Source organism: Tympanuchus pallidicinctus, unplaced genomic scaffold (assembly GCF_026119805.1).
Source record: "Tympanuchus pallidicinctus isolate F22 unplaced genomic scaffold, pur_lepc_1.0 scaffold1, whole genome shotgun sequence".
Taxonomy (NCBI): Eukaryota; Metazoa; Chordata; class Aves; order Galliformes; family Phasianidae; genus Tympanuchus; species Tympanuchus pallidicinctus.
Window position 1 is genome coordinate 107,263,974 of NW_026294618.1, and position 19,946 is coordinate 107,283,919.

Here is a 19,946-nt window from a genome sequence, read left to right on the forward strand (position 1 = left end):
AGTTAAGCACAATTTTCTTTCAAAAAGCAGTTTACTTGTGTCCTGTGGAAGGTGATTTCACAGGCGAGGCAGATGGACGTGTATGTGTAATTCATGTAATAAAGCTACATTTGTAAGTCTACCTAGAAGAGGAATGTAGGAAAAAATATTCATAAACATTGCTTGGAAAAGAGTGTGTCAAGGAAGTGATGATGCATCATCAGACACTTACAGCACTGAATGTTTCAGTTCTTGGGGAAACACTGAATGGAAGGAAGTGCTGGGGAGGGAGACTAAGAAGCCATGTTTTTTGCTTGCCTTTAAATATTTGCATTAATATTCTCCATATGTAGGATATATGTGTAATTGTGTACTAAACAGCAGATGCTATTTCTTGTTTATTTGTTTACATTCTGGTTTTAGTAACTGTAAAGCTGCAACTTGGATTATTTTCAGTTGTTAGATGCTCTGAGCGATGCATTTGTCAGCCATTGGATTTAACAGCTGTTGGCTGACCTCAGCAGGGTCAGAGTTTTTTCAGGTTTTTTTATTGGTAGCTTGTAACATCGGGTTGTGGTATTTCTGATTAGGTACCCACTGAAACAAAGCAAAAGCATAATGCTACCAACCCAAGAACTTCTGATATACTTTTTTCACGTTGCCAAAACAAATATATCCTCAAAATATGCAGCAGTGGCAAAGACACCAGCTGTGGACAGGAGCAGGGATATTTTGCTAACTACCAAATCAGTGCTGTTTTCTTTTCCACCGTGTAAACTTTGTCAATAAAACTGGTTCTGTGAGAGCTATTGAAAATATTTCACCGTATTCCACATGTGACTGTCACAAATTAACTGCTAAATCTGTAACAAGCACATTTGAACTGGCAAGTAGAATTGACACCTTTCTTTGTCTGACTGCATGCAATTGTGCTTGTGGTTGTAGGAAAGCAGTTCCTACAGTTTCTGTTCTAACAGCTCTTTCTGTTATCATGCCGTATTAACATTTACAAAGCTACGTTGGTTAAAGTTGTGGCACTCAGCAACAAATTGGATGAAATCTGTGATTCAGGTGGATGATAAGACTGTAACTGCTGTGCCTAGATGAAATTAGGAAATTCTGGACAACGTGAGGTAAGTTATTTGCGGTGCTCTGTAGGCACTATAGTCACAAGTAATGACCAACACTGTGTATCCCACCACACTGCTTTGTTTCAGTATTTCTGTACTTTGCAGTGGCATGAGAGCTGTGATTGTAAAGTGAAGGAGAGGAAAGAAAAATGGAGCTGTGCCCTTTGCAAATGTTTTGTGGGACTCTTCTTGGCTTGAGATGGAAACAGCAGCAGCCCCTGCACAGATTCATCTTGTACCAGTGTTCCCAGTTAACAGTGGCTTAGTGCACAGTGGTTTTGGTTGTGTGCATACATGAGCACTCTTCCCCCCCGACGTAAGGAAACTGCATCTGTATTTCATATGAGCAACACAGTGTAAAGTGGGAACTCTCACATTTGTTGTGCTATTTTAAGATACCCTTTGCAAACATAATCTCACCATATAGTGCTTCTGGTACTCTGTGTGTACTTATACACCATCAGAGACCTCCTGCATATCAGCATTGCCCTCCTGCAGGGTCTCTGCTTACTGTCCTGCAGTCTAGCATTTAACTGATTGTAATATTATAAATAGCCATGTGCTACCACACAGAACGAGGCTAGCACATGGCTAATTACGAGTATACAGTAATTAACTATGAGCTAAACTCGCAGGAGAGTCTGTGGTGGTGGTCTATGAGGTATGTAATCAGACTGTTTGTTAAACCTTGGGAGCCTTTCCAGTCTGTTAAGTAACTATACATAGTAATGAGACCATTTTTTAAAAACCATTTATGTATATTTATGGACAAAAAAATAGTCTGTTTTATTTCTGCACCATGGGTAAATGCTGCTGCCTGATATTTGAATAGTTAATTAAAATATACAATAAAAGGTACATAGGCAACTTCCAGCTATCTGTAAGTATGCGATTATCTGAGCTTTATGTGCATAAGAGGTGTAGGATATTATCCGTTCTGTATGTTCTGCCTTATTTCATGTACGTGAGGTAAGGATGATCATTCAGTTTTTCCTTTTGTATATTTGAAAGTCATTTTCTAGAGCATCTGTTTCTCTGTCTTCTTGAGCTTTGTCTAAAAGTCTCTTCTTTTTCACATTGTAACAGATTGCAGTTAGGTTTGGTTTTATTTTTCTTCAGGATATGCATTCAGCATTACTCCAAAAAGCATCCGCACAGTTACAATGTGAGAACCATGAGGGTTAGGCTGGGCTATCTCCTGTTAATTGCTCTTCTTCGTTACCCTGACAGCTGTTACTGTCTGTTCCAGATTACATGAATGAGGCCTCTCTTTATAAAATGTCAAGATGTCTACAGGGAAGTTAGATCAGTCTTTGAAACACATTTGTTACTCCTCTGTACCTATCAAGCCTCAGTTAAGTAATTTGGTATTGAAATAATTTTTTTTATACACAGGTTGTTTTCTGATCCGTGTCAGTAAGAGAGTGCATCTAATTCTGCTTGAGTAGTGTGACATTATTGAATACAATGAGAACACATGGGATGTGTTCTTTTGAGCTAGTATCTTCAGCTGTTAGCACCTAGCCCACGTGTGACAAAGGAAGATAAAAGCCTCAGCACCTGTGCCTTAATTCCCAGTTTAGTACAAGAAAATGGTAAGAACAGAGTTTACCGAAATTTCCTTGCTGTTCCTAAGAATAGTTTTGAATTGTGTACTGAACAGGACTGGTACCCACCCGAGTCCATGGATAGTTCATGCATTCCAGAGCTACTGTTTTGGAATACGTTCATTTTTTCTTCATGTGCCGTTAACAGAAACATTCACGGTGAGGTGGTCAAGCTGACAACAGCGTGAAGGACAGCTGTGGGGGTTGGGGTGCAGTGCTGCCACGTTGAACCCAGAGCCTGAGTAAAGTTGAAGGAAGATGATGACGTCTGAAAAAATCTGTATTTTCTGACCCTAAAAAAATATAAGCTTGGCTGGTTTGATCAAGTTTACTTATTTTTATTATTTTTATTGTGTGGATAAAAGTGGTCTATTTTTGGTGTGTGCTGACAGTTGAAGTGTTTCTCACCTGGACTGTTGTTGGTATTTGATCATTGCAAGAAGTTTGAAAGGAACACTTATTTCCTAGGAACTGTATTCTTTCTACTTTTTTTTTTTTTTTTTTTCCAATGATGATTCTAAAAGATGATTTAGTCTCATTAAATTTTAATCCCAGTATAGCTCTCTGTAGCTTCAGTACTATCAGAGAGAGCTGATAGTTCTCTCAGGGTCAGAATTAAATAGAATCACATTGTCTGTGCAGAAAGGTTCTGTCTCCTGGGCTGTAATTGGCACATGTGGTCAATTATTGTTTTGAAATTTCTGATTGTACTGAGGCACAATCCCTCATCTCCACTTTTAGACCGGTGATGGCTGTGCGATCGCTAACTTAGGCCAGTGTCTAAATAATGTCAGAATAGAAATCGAGGTTCTGAGGCCGGAGTAATTTGGGTTAGAGGAAAGACGACAATCTTGTCTAGAGGCATAATGTAGGTCATAACTTCTGAGTGGTGTCTTTGTCACGACAGTGGATTGACAGGAACCAAATACAGAGGTTATCCAATTGACTGGTAGTCTGTTATAATGGAATACCTCATTGTGGTGAAAACGTGCAGTGGGGACGTCCTGCTTACTCTTTAGTTAGCACTGAAGGAGACAGCTCTGAAAACGTGGGTTAAAATTGCTTCTATGCTTGTTGATTAAACTTTTACGCTACTTTGTTGATTTGTTGTTTATTTTTAAATTTGCAAATCTTTGACCTTTAAAAGTAGGAATTCAGATAGAATGTTGGATACCTTTGTCATGTGTTTTTCTGATCACCTTAGTTAATCTTAGCTTGCTCTTTGCCGCTTTATTTCACGCAGCTTGATCCTTTCTTTCTCATTTTGCAGCTTCCCCTCATACTCATGTTCCAGTAGAAGATGATGCAACGCATGTAATTAAAGTGGTAATGTTTAGATCTCATTTCTAAGTTGTTAACTTTGTATGCAGAGCTTTCTCTTAATTATCTATCCTTATTGTCAGCATTCAGTGCATGTTGCATGCTTGTGGTGATGTTTTTTAGTTTTTATTTTATATGTCGTTGTTTGTTTTTTTTTTAACATCTTGATGTACTTTCCCTGCTAAAGGATGTACTTGGTGTTCCCACAACACATGGTATTTCCTTGACTTGATTCTTTCTTGATTGCTGCCTTGAATAGTTAGGTAAGGAAAATCAAGCTATGAATTAAAACGTGTCCAATCGATAGGATTCCTTAAAATAATATCTTAATTCCTGAAAGAATCTGTGTTGTATGAAAGTGCATTGCCAAATAACTACTTACTAAGCCTGCATGTCAGATAGCATCCTATGTGGGAGGTGGAAAAAGTGATTTTAAATCTCTTTGCATTTCTCTAGGACCTTTGATTACAATCTGGTGTCTTTCTGAGGTATTTTATTGTACTGTTTGTTTATTTCTAAATAGGAGTATCTTGAAAATGGCCCCTTATTTTCTGAACTGAAATTTTACCAACGGGCTGCAAAACAAGAGCAAAGTAAGTAATAGATCAACAAATTAAGAAAACGACAAGCATTGAATTCTGATTCAGTTGAAGAATAATTTTGTTTTCATTTGTCTGATAAGAACTGATGCTTTGGAGCATGACAGTCAATTCACTTCACATACACTGAACTGATTTTGCCTGCTGCAGTGATAATTTTATTTTGCTGTAAGTTTCTTTATTTCAATGTTATCTTTGTTCTTTCTGATTGGAAGAGAAAACAAAAGTATGACAAATATGTTAGAAAGTGCACAACAGTGTATGGCCCCAGGGAGCTGTCAGCCTTAGAACAGCAGTACTTCACTGACCCATTTGCAGCTGTAATTCTGCTAGTTACTATTCCCATGTACAAAGTTAGGAACTTGTGTAATCATCACAGGCTTTAGTAGAAATCAAGGCACTTGATTCCACAGACACTTTGGCATTGGATGTATTTGTGGGAACTGTCCTAAAGACTTCCGATGAGTGAAACCACTGATAGGCATAAGCACTTGTTGAAGCACTGCATGAAGTGAAGTAGTGCTTCCAAAAGACTTTGACAGCTACTGATCCTTGTTTGTCTGCCTTTGAAGGGAACAAATTGCCATGTTGCTACAAAAACAAATACTTCCTGTCTGGGAGAACTCAGAGAACTTCAGGATAAAGCTGTGATCTCTTGTTTGCTACAGTAACTGCAAAATAAGTCATACTTGTTTCATTGTTTATTCTCAGTTTTGGCTCCATAGCCAAAAAAGAAATGAAACTCTGAATATTCTCTAGTTACCTTTAACCCAATTTTATATTTTCTTTATTACTATTTCAGTAAGAAAATGGATGAATCTCAAAAAAATAAGATGCTTAGGAATCCCAGTGTTTTGGGGATCAGGCTTGGCTGAGCACAAGGGAAAAAGGTAATAAGATGAATTGAAATTGAGCCTGAAATTGACTGAAGATCACTTTTCAACAAAGTGGAGCTGCCACAGATGCGCCGTCTTGTCTCTAAGGTATTCTCCCTTTTGTGGATTTCTGCACAGCTATAGATTCATGGTCATGGAGAGACTGGGGGAAGACCTTCAGAGAATCTTTCAAGACTGTGGAAGCAGATTTAAGAAGGAGACTGTTCTGCAACTTGGGGCACGAATGGTATGTATACAGAGAAGGGAAATTGCTGTGCCTCAAATTGCTGAATCCAACTAATACAATCATCTTCCTGAAATGATGAAGTTAATGTAGGTAGCTGTTGAGTTTAGAAATTAAATGTATGTAAGTGGTGTGCATTTCCTTAATTTTTTCGTTCTTTTAAGAATACAGTTAGCATGGAGTGTGAGATCTGTGGATTGAATGTTGGGAAGCTCAAACCAAACCTTTTCTAATAGGTGAAAACAGACCATACGCTTCAAAAAGTGTGTCTAGACTGAGCTGTGTAAGCCCATTCTCATGCTTTAACATGTATTGATTTTTTTTTTCTTTCAGAGTTTGAAGGGTTTTGTATTAGACATCCATATTTGTCAGTGCTCACAATTGCATGCCTGAATGCAAAAATTTGTGTTTGCTGAACTGCACGACTCCACTGGTAGTACAGGCAGGATAAGGCTGGTGTGCAAACACCAGTTCCAAAGACCAGTTCAAAACTGGTGTGTTCTAACAGAACGTTGTATTATGTGCTCATTTGTGCTTTAACTTGTTAATGACTGCTATTACTGCATAGAAGTGCACAGCAAGTGGAGCAGAGGCAATGGTTGTAACTTGAAAGAAGAGGAATTCTAATTGAATCTTAAGGAAAAGTTTTTGCAGAAAGAATAGCGTTGCTCTAGAGTGTGTATCCCAGAGGTTGGACAACACCCATCATGAGAGACTTCTAAAACTTGACAGTACAACCTGGCCTAACTTACATTGCCACTGCTTGAAGCAGGGCTTTAGACTGGACGCCTGCAAAGTTTACTTCTAACCTAAAACAAAAATAACATGAGGTGAAGGGCTCTTATAGTCGTATCATTGACAAACTCTGAACACTCTTTGGCTATTTTTACACTCCTTAACAGCCAAGATTGCCCTCTTATGATTTGCCAAGTGCATGTGCACATGTTTTTTAAGTTTCAGTTAGAGCTGTTGCACCTCAGTAAAGAGCTGAAGAAAGATGACAGTGAGGAGGGAATGGTGATTTGAGATGCAAGCCATGTAATAATTGTCATAATCAAACATATTACAAACTTTCAGGTCTGACTGTGTGCTCTCCTGATGTTCTTCCAGAATTTATTAAGTGCTTTTTCTTTTTGCTTTGTGACCTGGTATTCTCATGGCAGTTACACAGGGATACTCATGGCAAGGTAGGACCTTTCGACCCTGTGGACACAGTGAGCAGTCCTCTAACTAAAAATGGTCACCTCAGTCTGTGTAGCCCTTGGCTTCACTGTGTATGTGTGACGTATTTGCTGGTAGAGTTGAGGGTGGAGTGGAGATGATGCTTTCTTTTTTGTTTTAAATCCCTTCATAGCTGGATACTTTGGAATATATACATGAAAATGAGTATGTTCACGCTGACATTAAAGCAGCAAATCTGCTGTTGGGCTACACCAATTCACGTGAGGTAAGAATGTTTACTTATCTACACTGTTATACTGAAGTTTAAGTGTTCAGTAGCTTGCTAAGTATATTCTTTGTTAACAGCCCACGTATTAGGAGAAGTTGGGGCATGAATATTCACATCCTCTCATGACAAATCCAGCAGTGACTCTAGAGCTTTAGGTTTGAGAAAGAGAGCAGTGAGTTTTGTTCAGATTCTTGGTGCTCTGCTGACTGGGATAGTGGTAAAGGGCAGGTAAACTGATCAACTGAGTAAGTTAGAGGAGCTGACTGTGGTTCTAGGTTATGCTGGTTTAAGTATAGTAGTAGGATTTAAGGATATGGCCCAACTCGTGGGATGTTCTAGCTTTCTAATATTCTTGTGAATGGCGATTCTATGCCTCTGAGTCTTGTTCCACTTGTTGTAGTGGATATGGGAGGAGAGTAGGGTTAAAGCCTCTAAATAAGTCTGTAATACCCTCAAGTTAGCCTTGACATTGAAGTGTTTTGATAAAACATTGTGAAACAAAACTTTTGATCCTGTCACGTTCTTTATGATCTTACCATGTCTTTTTTTCTTAATACAATTATTCTTTTTTTACTGAACATGGGGAAAACAATCTCTAACTTCACTGAAGTATAGTTAACTGTAAGCAATAGTTGTTCTTTTTTTTTTCTTTCCCTAACGCAGTGATGAAGAAACAGATATTGTGAAACAGCTCATTGCCATTAAAGGTTGAGCCATTAAATTGTATCTGCTTTCTTACAAGTTTCAAGTTAAATGATAGATTCAAAATTATCTTTTCAGCTTTCTAGAATACATAGTATAAGAAGTATGAAGACTTATGAAGCAGCCACGTTTTTAGGCACTGGTAGCAGCCAGTGCATAATCTCAGTTTATGACATTTACCAGCCTGCTGAATCTGGGAAGAAGGCTATTTAGAAACAGAACGATCTGCTACCCAATTCCATTAACATAACTCAAATGACTTTTTTTTGTCCTGACTGTTGTGTATTTTTATGACAACAAAATGCTGCTGTTTTTCACATTGAAATCATTTTGGAAGTGTCCGTTAACAGTAATCGTAAAGTTTTAAGGCATGTGGCTGACTGTGATCTGGTGCTGTTGACTTAGAAGATCACCCCACAATAAAGCTTTATTTTTCAGGTTGTCTGCATGAAGATTATGTTACTAGTATTTAGTTTTTGTGAGTAGTGCGTTCACTGATGGACTGAAAATAATTTTGAGTGAAAAGATAGTTTACTAAATACAGAAAATAGATATTTCAGCTGAGGTAGTTCCTAGCTCAAAGTGTACAAAGTGTAAGCTGCTGCAAAGATATCGTTTCAGATTTTGTTTTGGTAAAATGTGTTTTCCACTGAAATGATTCTGCAAAACAAATGAATCACAAAGTTAGGAGGAAAGGATTTCTAATACTTGTTTGCCTTGGTAAGATGTGAATTGTGTTTCTATTTCCTTCAGAAAACTCAGAGCTGTTCAGATATTGCTAAATAAGAGTGAGGTTGAACTTAAACTCCCTAATCAAAGGTCCCCACAGTTCTGCAAGTGCCATGGGCCTACAGGTTTCACTGAAACCATGATAACTGCTCCATGCTGGACTTGGAATCACATTAACAGAGCCTGAAATTGTAACGTGGATGTGTGTGTACATGTGGTGATCATTAGAGATGTATTTTAAGGTAACATTTACTATATTTAACTTACACAAGGCACTTGTCTCAATTAAGGCAGATTTTGGTCAAACAAAACCAGATTTCCCAGATGTGCTTGCCTGTATCTTAAAACGTGTATGCTCTGTGGCTTGTTGGAATAATCTTAGCAATGTTACAGCTGAAGTTTTAGCATTAGAAGATGTCGTGGAATTCAGTGCACCTTCCCCTGAGACTGGTTATTTTGCTGTGCTGTCTGCCTTCTGTACTTCATTAGTTTTTCCTGGCACTCTACATGTAGGCAGGCTCAGTACTGGACAGTATCTCCACGCAGACTTGAGCATTCAGAATGGTGCATGTATACTTGCACACACGATATTGCATTTGTTACCTCTTGGCCATGTTCACATACCTATAATTCAGATGTAATTTCGGTATGAAAGTTGCTTCTTCCAATGTTCAGATGTCCTGTTCCTATTGTGAGGTTCATGATGTTTGGACAATCTTTACAACACGCTGCTGGGCTGATGAATATCTTATGGTTTTATTGCAGCAGTATTTTGGAAGCTCTGTGAGGCCCCACCACTGACTCAGTGTGACAGCAGTGTGGAATAATCTGTCCTGTGTCCTCCAGATGGTTGTCAGAGATGCTGTATTTTAATTTGGCGATCTTGCATCAACCTTACACACTTCAGTTCCTCAAACACTATTATTACCACAAAATGTCTGTGGAGCATGTTTTGCTGTATCTGCTTCCTCTGTTAAAGTGGTGGGTGGCTAGATTACCTTGTTGTGTTTATAAAAGCAATGGAATTGAGAGTTAGAGTGGTCAAGATAGTTTCACATTTAGGGAACAGGAGCATCTAGCCAATGGCAGAATCAAACTCAGGAGCAGATAAGCTGGGAGAGCTCTGGCTCCAGGGAGTAGCATGACAAAGCTGACTGACTTCACAGTTTATGTGGTGAGTTTTTGCTATGTATTCTATGTTAGAGAGTTATTACTCCCTAGGATTTAGGATTTTAATAGAAAAGAAAATTGAAGTGTAATTTTAATTATAGAAGCTCTGCTTTTTAACTGGGATCCATAAATCTCTATGTAGAAATACTTTTCAGATGTTTTGTGTATTGTTTTGCTGAAGAGGCAGATCTCTACGCAAAAAAAGCATATGTATATTTATACTGAGCTTTGCATTGTTTGTTATTTTGTGGTTGTTGATGTGCAGTGTTGTGTCCAAAGTTGCCACTGATGTCCTGCAGTTCCAGAAAAGATCATTTCTCTTTGTTGAACTTTCTGCTCGTATGCTGTCTCGTCTATAAATTAACCTAGTAGGCTTACACTGCTGCCAATAAATATCAGTCCCTTCTTGAAATAACGTGAAATCTATACTGCTATCCTTTACCTTCCGTGGCAAGACAGAGAAACAAATAAAGTAAAGGTCCTGTCACTCTATGACCTCCAAATGATGTTTAGATATGGTTAGAAGATCAGAAATCAACTGACCTCAAAGAGCAGCTAGCTGCAGATCTATTCAGTAAAAGGGAGCGAGGCCATTCAGTGAGTTACAGGTCAAAAGATCAATTCTCTAGTCAATATGTTTCTGAACATGGACCCAGCACGATGACTGACAGAACAGCAGTGATGTACTGAGGGAAGTACACAGCCCATGAATCTGAGAGAGGCCTGAAAGCAAACTTGAAGTGATCAGACCTGTAAATTAGACAAGTCAAGCACTGTCTCAGTATTGTGGGGAGTGTCACAATTGTCTTCAAGGGTAGTAACTGTATGATAAAACAGTAAGTGTTACTGATGTAGACCCTAGAAGAGGAATTTGAATCCACTGAACTCATTTAAACAGTAATGCTGTTAAAAGAGAGAAATGGGTGCCAGAGAAAAGCTCAACAGTGGAGTTTGTATGAGTGAAATGAGGTTTGGTGGACTCTCTCTTCAAAAGGTTTCTTGTAGCATTTTTTTTTCCATGCAGTGTATGGGCAGACATGCTGCACTGTTGCAGACTCTCAAGACTGTACCAGAAGCCACGTGTTTGGATTTTTAAGCTGGAGGCTTTAAAATTGGATTTGCATCTATTTTGACTTAGGTTTTAAGTTTTTCGTAGGCATCATAGTTAAAGAATAAAATTTGGACATAAATCATCAATGGTCTGAATTGAAAATGAAAAAGGAGAATGAAGAAACATTTGAGAATGTTAACTTTAAGATCAGCTTTCAGTAGAAAAGTACAAAGATGTAAAGCGCGTGCATTGGTCATATGGGAAAACATGCATGAAAATAATTCCAGCTTTAAGCTGTTTTTCACTGTGTGATGAATCACTGACTTCTGCACTTCAGACCTGCTTGACAGATTTGCTTAAGAGCAGGTGAATGGAGAAAAATGAAATTCTTCTCTGTTCTCCTTCGTGTGTTTTAGGAAGGATACGGTACACAGAGATGTCATACAGAAAATGTCTTTAACACATGGATGCTGGCTAAGATGCATGCTGACATTGGTTCAATTTACTTTTGTAGTTATGGCCAGTGTGTTGGACTTCAGTTGATTCCAGCACTAGGATTTGTTCCTGCTCCTCCTCTTGGCTATAAAAACCAAACAAAAGCAAACAAACAAAGCAAGAAAGAACAAAAGCACACTATTACAGAAGAAAAGGAGAGCAAAGAAGCTAGACTAGGACCCCAGAAATGGCTTAAGATTTGGCCTGCAAATCTCATCGAATGTCATTGATTCTTTCTGTAGCCGAATGAGTCTGCAAAGGGGGCTGGTTTCTTCAGTAGTGTTTGAGAAGTGAAGTAAAAGCAAGGATTGGTTTAAGCACAATTTCAGCATTGTGATGAGCGGTGTATTTCAAATATATTTAGAAAGATAGAGGAACTGTTGACACTTATTCTCAGTGTTCAGAAGGAATGTATATAGTCAAGTAGCATTTTATCGTACAGTTGTTTATGCTTTAGCTTCTACAAAACTTGTGATATAACTGTTCTTTTCTTTGGGTTTTCTACTTCGGTGTTATTTCCCTCTAATAGACTCAGTCCTCTTAGTCTACTTGATGCTTGCCTTTTTCTTCCTTGTGTATAAAGCTTGTAATAAATGCAGTTCCAGCCAATATGTTCTTTCATCTTTACCTGCTACAGCTTGGCAAAATTCAGGCGTTTCATAAAGCATTGAAACTGTGCGATGCAGCATTTCATTTATGTTTTAACAATAGTGTTACTACTTTGCCAATACGGTTACTCCTAATTTCTTAAGCACATTTCTCTAGCATCCCATCTTGTCCTTCATTTTTTTCTGGCGCCTCATTCCATTCTGTATGTATGAGCAATGAGCCTGTCTCTCACTTCAAACTGTCCTCTTCACGTGGATGAGCCTTTTAGACTCTGAATGTAGAAATTTGATGCTGAAACATTTTGGAAGTGTCCTGAAATCCCTCCTGCAGATGATTTCTTTCCCTCTCTTCTTTATTTATTCCTTTTTTTGCCTTTATTGGCTTTTGTTTTGTAAAAGATGCTGTTTCTGTACTAATCACTGTACTTAAAACTTATCATCCCAAGATGGGCTCTGATCCCAAGATCTATTTTAGCCTGTCTTTTCTAGTGTACTGTCCAAAGGAAGCTGACAGCTCTATTTCCATTGGCAACCTGCCTCGTATTAGTAGATGTTTGCTTAATTATTTACAGTGCCTCACATAAATTTAGTGGAACCACTGAAAATGAATTGGAAAGGGAAAATCTCTATGTTGTGATCTGTTCAGTGATGAAGTTCCTGTTCTATGTGCTTCAGGAGAGAGAATATACCCGAGGAATCCAAGGTGTCACACTTACAGCTTCCCCAGCCAGTGCAGCTATATGATATAACATGTACAAGTTGTAAGAATTTTATGCTTAGTAGCTATTTAGCACTTTACATTTTAATTACAATTTTAAAAACAAACAAACAAGAACCCTGAGAAGAATCAGCGGGGTTAAAATAAGTGTGGGGGAAGGAGGAATATATAGCATAATGCAGCTAAACCAGCTGTTGTAGGCTTACAGCACTTGCACCTTCATCATCCTTGATATTTCTTGCTTGCAGTGCCTTACATATCTTATTCTGCACGTTTTCTTATTCTTTGTTTGTTTGCTGTCCCTGTAGTTTGCAGATTAAATATGTTTGATTTTTGGAAAACATGCTAACACTGACTTAATATTTCTCAATATTCTGTAACACTCATCTTCCATTCCTCCTTCCTGTACTGTTTTTAAAATAATAAAACAAAGCAAATAAACCCCTACGAATTACTTAGCTATCCTTACCCACCATGTTCTGAGCAAAGTTAGAAGGGCGTGCTGTGGTACATTATCAAAAAGTGAAAAGCAGCTATAAAGAACTATATATCTTTTTAATGATGAAGGGGCTGTAATGAGAATTGATGAAATGAAATTAATGGTAATTTAAAATAATGTAGACATTCTAATAATAGTTGTGACAAGGTTGTAACAGTGCCTTGCTGGTGCTAAGGGGACTCAGTTTGCAGGTGGCCGAAAGGCTTTCTGTTGAGAAGCTGCCATCAGCTCTGTGATTATGGAAAAGATGTGGTGTGAGAGCTGTAGAAGTGGTAAATGGCTCTGCCAGAAGAAATGGGCTGAGCAGTGACAGATGTGGCCAACTTTGGAGCTAAGTGGTGTGCTCACAACCATTGCATCTGAGTGGCCTTAAGAAGTCATTGCTTTTGGGTTTCTGTGTGTTGCCTCCTTCAGTGAAGTTAGGGTAACCTAAAGCTACTCCTTAGTTGTTGGGTTTTTTTCTGCTGTAACTTTAAAATTGTTTTACTGATAGTAATACTGATGGTATTTTAAGCAACTTAAAATGTTGCAAGCAATACTTAATACTAGATCAAAGAATATGTAGTTATTGTGGATGAGAGGCAGCAACTTCTTTACAAAGTTCAAGTTTGACTGGTAAGAACTGGTGGCTGCCCTTATGGATGTCCTGCTGTTAAGATATCTGAAAGTCCAAGGCTGGGCTGCCATCTTGAAAAGGTCGAGCATGTTGTCGATCAGTCCCAACTCAAGTAGAAGCAAAGAGCTGTTGGAGATGCTTGTCCTTGATTGTTTTCTTCTAATGGCTAAAATCTCATTTGAATTTAAGATATAGTCTGATTTTTTTTTTTTTAAAGGTTCAAGTCGCCTTTGGATTTCTTCTTACTGTACTTGGTTCAGCTGTATAGGCAGTCTGTAATCAAGCCAAATCCAAAACCTTCCACTTATCTGGGGAAGCATATACCTTCTAGCCTGCTTTCCTTCCCAGCCCACCAAGGATGCAGAAGACTCTCAAAACTTGGTATTACAGAACTTTGAATTAGTTCTCTCATATGGACTGTGAGCTCAATTAGGTACCAGAGCATCAGGAGAATGAACGTAGGAGAAAATCAAATCAGTGAACCCAACAAAGTTTATGCCTCGTCCCAGATTTTCTGAACGTGCCTACAGTCTTTAATCTTGTATCACAGTTTGTGTAGTCTGTCAGGTGAAAAACATCATCGGTAATCTTAAAAGCCATCACCCTGCAGGAAGCCAGCGCTGCATCCCAGCTTACACGCTCCAAATAAGCACAGATCCTGCAGCAGAAACACTAAAACCAAGAGACCAGCCATCCCAGGATTTGAAGCTGCCTGGAGCACAAACAGGAATCAGTAATTCAACAGCATGCGCTGCAAAATGATGCGCAAAGTTTTCTTGAGGGTTTTTTGTTTGCTTGTTTTTCCTCTACCAGAAGTGATGTAATTAAATTAAAAGTGAGTTCTGGAAGAGTTTATTTTAGACTGTTTTTTTTTTTTAGCTGAAGAGGAAACAAAACTAAGGTTACAGTAAGAAAAAGGTTTTCTTTGTAATATAATATAGCAAAAATGCTGCTAGATGATTCAGCTTCAGCACCACAGTTTAGTTCCACTGGCAGTATAATGGCAACCTGTAGCTTTGTTCTACTTTATTTTTTGTGAAAGTACTGTCCTTAGATACTTGTTTTAAAAAAAAACAAATAAAAGCAGTTCTCTAATGTGACAACAGGTCAGTGGGAGAGAGGAAAGTGCCAGGTGAGCATGTGCAGATGGCAAAGTGAGAAAATAATCTTTGGGATATTATGGGGTGGATGTGTTGTGATTAAGGTCCAGCTGCTTTTTCGCTGTGTTGTGGTAATTGACCAAATGCATGTATTAAATCCTCCGTTGTTGGAGGGTAGAAAGTGTTCAAGTGAACTTCATGGAGTGAACTTGTCACTTCTGCCACTTACACAGAGGACACAGATGCAGTACTCCATGCACTGTGCTTAGAGAGAAATGGTACCAGGCGATGTGTTGGGGGCTGTCTTGACAGGCAGCACAGGAGCATTGATTTCACTCCCTGGATTTACTTCAGAGTAACTTAGAGTGAAATTTGTGTCTTTTTAAACATTAGTTTGAACTCAGGAATGATTTGCGAAGTTGGCTTTCTGGGATGTGGGGGATACTGTTTTGTTTTGCTTTGTTTTATTGTACACGTTCTGTTCAAATAACCATTGAGATCATTAAGTTGCTGGCAGTGGCATGCAAGAAGATGAGCCTGTGGTGAGGTGCCCTGCACTCCATCAGCTGTGGCCCCTGCTGACACTGGAGTTCAGTGTGCTGGGGGAGCTGCTGCCACTTGGCACGTGATGAAGCTGTGCAGTCTCAGCTGATGGAGAGTTTGAACAGAGGAGTGTTGTAAGTAAGGGGAGAAAGGGGTCCCACAAGCAACGTGAGGATGCGTAAAAGACATATGCAGTTTCTGGGGTCTAGATGCCCACCTGGAGAGGAGAGAGCTTAGGAACAAGATAAAAAGACTGAAATTCTGCTCGACTCCGGTATAAGATAAAGACTATAGCAGTAGAAGGATTTAAATGGGGAGGGCAGCTGTTATAGCCCCCAGTTGTACATATTTTATCCTGAGGCACCATTTGGTTTAATAAAATTTAGATCTAAGGCTGTCCTTAATCTATCAGTTTCTTAAGACTTAATTATAAAGGTTATACTTTCAAAGGACAAAAGCATTATTCATTTGTCTGTTCATGTCTTCCAGGTTTATCTTGCAGATTATGGACTTTCCTACAGATATTGTCCCAATGGGAACCACAAACAGTATCAGGAAAATCCTAGGAAGGGCCATAATGGGACAATAGAGTTTACCAGCATAGATGCCCACAAGGGAGTAGGTAGGTTTCTTTTTTGTATTTCAGGGAAGTGATTACAGAATGAGTAATCAGGCTGTGAGAGCCCATGTATACAATCCCAGTGGTCGTGGGGATTGCTTGGGGTTGATCAGACCCTTGTGTGGTGACCTCTTGCACCTGCAAGCACTTCTTCAGTGCTGGTGGGGAGGGGGCAGCACAGTTTAAACTGAAAGGCTGCTGCACGTGTGGTACAGGAAGGGGGACTGAGGCGCCCTAAGAAAAGCCCGCCATTAAGCTTAATTAGTTCTTGTTGGGAGTGCTGGTTTGTATTGCTGTACTCTGTAGAGACAGAGGCAGTGTTTGTTAATGTTGCCTTGTCAAGGAAAAATGTTTCAAGTTTGCGCTGTCCTTTAGGGAGAGCTGTGGCTGAGTGTCACCATCTGTGTTGTAAGAGGGTATTTCAACATGTTTCTCCTTCTGCAAGGAGAAAAACCTTTTCTGAAGCCATAAAGTGTTAACTTTTTGAAATCTTTTTCCAGTAGCCTTTCATATATCTTACTTATTTAAACTCACTTTGATGGTATTGGAAACACATTTGCAGGTAAATTACATACATAGTCCTTTTATTGGATATTGATTGTACTGCCTTGCATTCCAAGGCAGACTTAATTCAACAATTCCCTAATTAGTTAAAGTCATAACCTATGTCTTGTATTCATTTACCATTAATTAAACCTTAGCTGTTTATTACACCGCAGTCCAAATCCAATAGCAGACCCATAGAGCCATGGAAAAGGGAATGGGAGGTCAATATTGAAAATATATGGTGCAGAGTCCCTCTGATGGCTGCGTTGTTCACAATCAATATGGTCAATGCAACACAACTTTCTTAGTTGCTATGTCAGCAAGACAAAAAGTCAATTCTAATGTTATGCTAGTGAAAAAATGGTGATTATTGAAAAACTTTGACTCTTGCTACAAAACAGCGTGTTTGTTAAACTTTTCTTCCTTTACTCCCCCTTTGCACTCCCAAGGTCTTCTAAGACAGTAGGAATGGTTTTCTGTTGTCAGTTTTGCTCCAGTCATAACGTCACAAGTGGTAACTGCTGAAATTCCTGCTCGTTAATAGCTGCTGGACTGTTACCTTAAACTAATACTTTCTAACGAGTTTTAGTTGGCACAAACAACTGTGTATTATTGCTTTTTCTATTAAAAGGGCCATTGACCATGTAATGTAGAGGGTCTTGATAATTTGCCGGCACTGTTAAAGCCTGCAATCGTTTAACTCTGGTCATTAGGAAAAATGAAATAAGACTGTCAAGTATTTGCTGCTAAAGGGATGGCACAATTTCACCTTCTAAAAAGTATTTGGTGAGGAAGAGGACCAGCTGTTTCAGCCTCTTCTAACTTGCCCAGTGCATTTTCTGGAGGTTTGACTCTGACTTGTTCCTGATCCTGAGAGGTATGTCTGTGTACTTGTATTTTATGTGGGCGCTGTGAGTATGTGGGGCTCAGTTGAGTAGTTGTAGCAGCTACCTGGTCTGGTAGAGCAGTGCCTGTCCTTGATTGCTTGATTAGAAGATCGGTAATTGCCTTTATTTGAAAGGAAAAGGGAATTTTAATGGAAATGTGTGGCAAAGCGTGTCCGCATTCAACTGCAAGTTCTTGTGTTTAGCAAGCTTGTGGGTTAGATTGCTTTCTCAAGTAGCTGAAGCCACGCTGGAACTGGTGAAAGCTGGCAGACTCTAGAGAACAGAATATTCAGAAAGGTGGATTGGAGGGCTGCTTCCCCTATCTTACACTTAAAAAATTTATACTTCATAATAGCTGTGAACAGAAAGTCTGCAGTTTTTTCAGTTGCTTCTGCTAGAAAAGCCTGCAGAACATGATATCTGGTGTGCTGCAAAGAATCCAAACTGTTCATTCCGAATGTCTCAGCTCTGACTTTGTAACAGCCTGAATCCATTAAGGTCGGGTCACCAGTTTCTTGTATGCAGCAGGTCTCTCAACATCCCAGGGAAAACAGGCGTCTGCAGCGACTTCTGCCAAAGATTCCACAGATCCAGATGGCAGAATACAATGACTGGTTTCGCTCATCCCATATCTTGTTGTGAGCTTCAGATTTGCAGAGATCTTTTGAGAAGCTAAAGGCCTCCAGCAGCTTTGCAAAGGGTTTTCTCAGCAATCTCCTTTATTCCTGACATATGATTGAGTCTCTCAAGCACAGTCTTAAGCACCAAGTGAGAGGGGGTGCTCTTCCAAAAACTGTTTAAAGTACCGTTGCCAAATTACAGCTGCATACACAGCCTTAGTTCTGGTCTTACCCAAATTTTCAGCATGGAATGTTTTACCTGAATGCTCTCAGAATGTAGTTCATTTTTAAAAATGTTATTTTATGTAAATGAGATCTTTTCCAGAGGGCATTTTCTGATAAATGTATTTTCAAACCTTAAACCCTCTAAATAAGTACCAGTTGCTGTACTGAGGTACGCAAATGAGAACATTTTGACTTGCTCTGGTTTTATTCATAAAGTAGCTACCTGAATATATGCAGTGATTTGAGTTGCATGCTGAAACTTAAAACAAAATTATGAATTTGTTGCTTTCAAAAGTGCCTCTTGGCAATGCTTGAAGCTGATAACCTTCTTGCATAAAGTCAATCAAATGCATCCACTTCCTACTAATTTAAATCAAAACTGGTGTTTCCCTAGCTGAATTGAGAGATTAACCCAGCTGCTTGCCTGTTTATTCCCCAGGCTTGTTGTGGAGCTCATCACTGGTGGAAGTTATGCAGTCCATCAAGCTCCAGAAAGTTTCCCTTTTGAGCGGCAGTATTGGTCCATGTTTGTCCGGTAGCCTCTGGTAAGGGTGGAGTTGGATGTGCCATTCTAGGAGCAGATGTGAATTGCACCTTCAAGCAAGCTGACTTAGCGTGTGCCAGCGTGAGCTGTTAGTGGCTTCATGCTGGAACACAAGGGGAATTCTTGTGAGCTGGGAATGGCAGGGAGGAGCTGCCCTGCTTGTTTCTTGGCTATTCATGCTGGTTTTAGTTTTTGGGAGAATTACACAGTTCAGATGTTCACTGTCCACTGTGTGGACGCCAACCTGTGCAACCTGGTCTAGGGAGCCTGCTTTGGCAGAGGGTTGGACTTGATGATGTCTAGAGGTCCCCTCCAGTCCCTGCGGTTCTGTGATTGTGGCCCTGCAGACTGGCTCTCCTGTGCCCTCTGAGGTTTCTGAACTTGTTGGATGTTTGCAGGTATTCACCACAGCTGCAGCTGTGTTTTTCCTGGAGTTCATCCTCAGTCAATCCAGGGCCACTGCTGTGGCTTTTTGCCACAGAATCCTACCCACAAGACCAGCTCTCTGAACTTGGTGTCTGGATCTCTTTGCAAATGGTGTATGGCCGATAAGCAGTGCTGGACGTGGCACTGTTGTACTGGGTTTGTTAAATGAACCTCCTTTTTACTGTGATGCAAATTCCATATTGCACAACTGCACTGTTAATTTTAGCATAGCACTCGAGTGTGCATTGTATTCATTTTTAATGACCATTCTATATAAACTGTATTACATTGTTGATTGATAATTAAAGAGAATTATATCTGTACCCAATGTACATTTTAAAAACTGTTATATAGTGTTAAAATGTAATATTTAGATCAATGCCTCTTATGGATTTTTGTAGATTTTCTACTCACTGAGGCATGCAGTCAATACCTAATTTCTCTGGAGATATACTGCGCTTAACATATTGAGTTTTTTTTAAACACTCCAGTCCTGTGCATTGAGTGCATAAGACCAGTTTTAATTTGCTGTCGTTGATGAGCACAAGACTCTGAACCATCTCTGCTGAATTTCCTCCAGCTTGTGTTTTTTGCCATGGATTTTGAGGTAACTCTCCCTTTTAACAAATGTAGCATGGTGGTTT

General features: G+C 39.3%; 1 protein-coding gene across 6 annotated transcripts in view; it reads left to right on the forward strand.

The window, feature by feature from the left end:
* Positions 1-19,946, forward strand: part of VRK2 (VRK serine/threonine kinase 2) — a 44,900-nt gene that overhangs the window by 6,670 nt on the left and 18,284 nt on the right. For 5 of the 6 annotated variants that reach the window (XM_052700723.1, XM_052700635.1, XM_052700480.1 and 2 more), the window contains exons 3-8: positions 3,987-4,042; positions 4,560-4,629; positions 5,438-5,525; positions 5,649-5,757; positions 7,109-7,201; positions 15,925-16,057. In XM_052700723.1, coding sequence (XP_052556683.1) covers positions 3,987-4,042; positions 4,560-4,629; positions 5,438-5,525; positions 5,649-5,757; positions 7,109-7,201; positions 15,925-16,057 — 549 coding nt within the window. Of the gene's footprint in view, positions 1-3,986; positions 4,043-4,118; positions 4,300-4,559; positions 4,630-5,437; positions 5,526-5,648; positions 5,758-7,108; positions 7,202-15,924; positions 16,058-19,946 lie in introns of those variants that run through there. The other variant, XM_052700815.1, reaches the window with a different exon arrangement.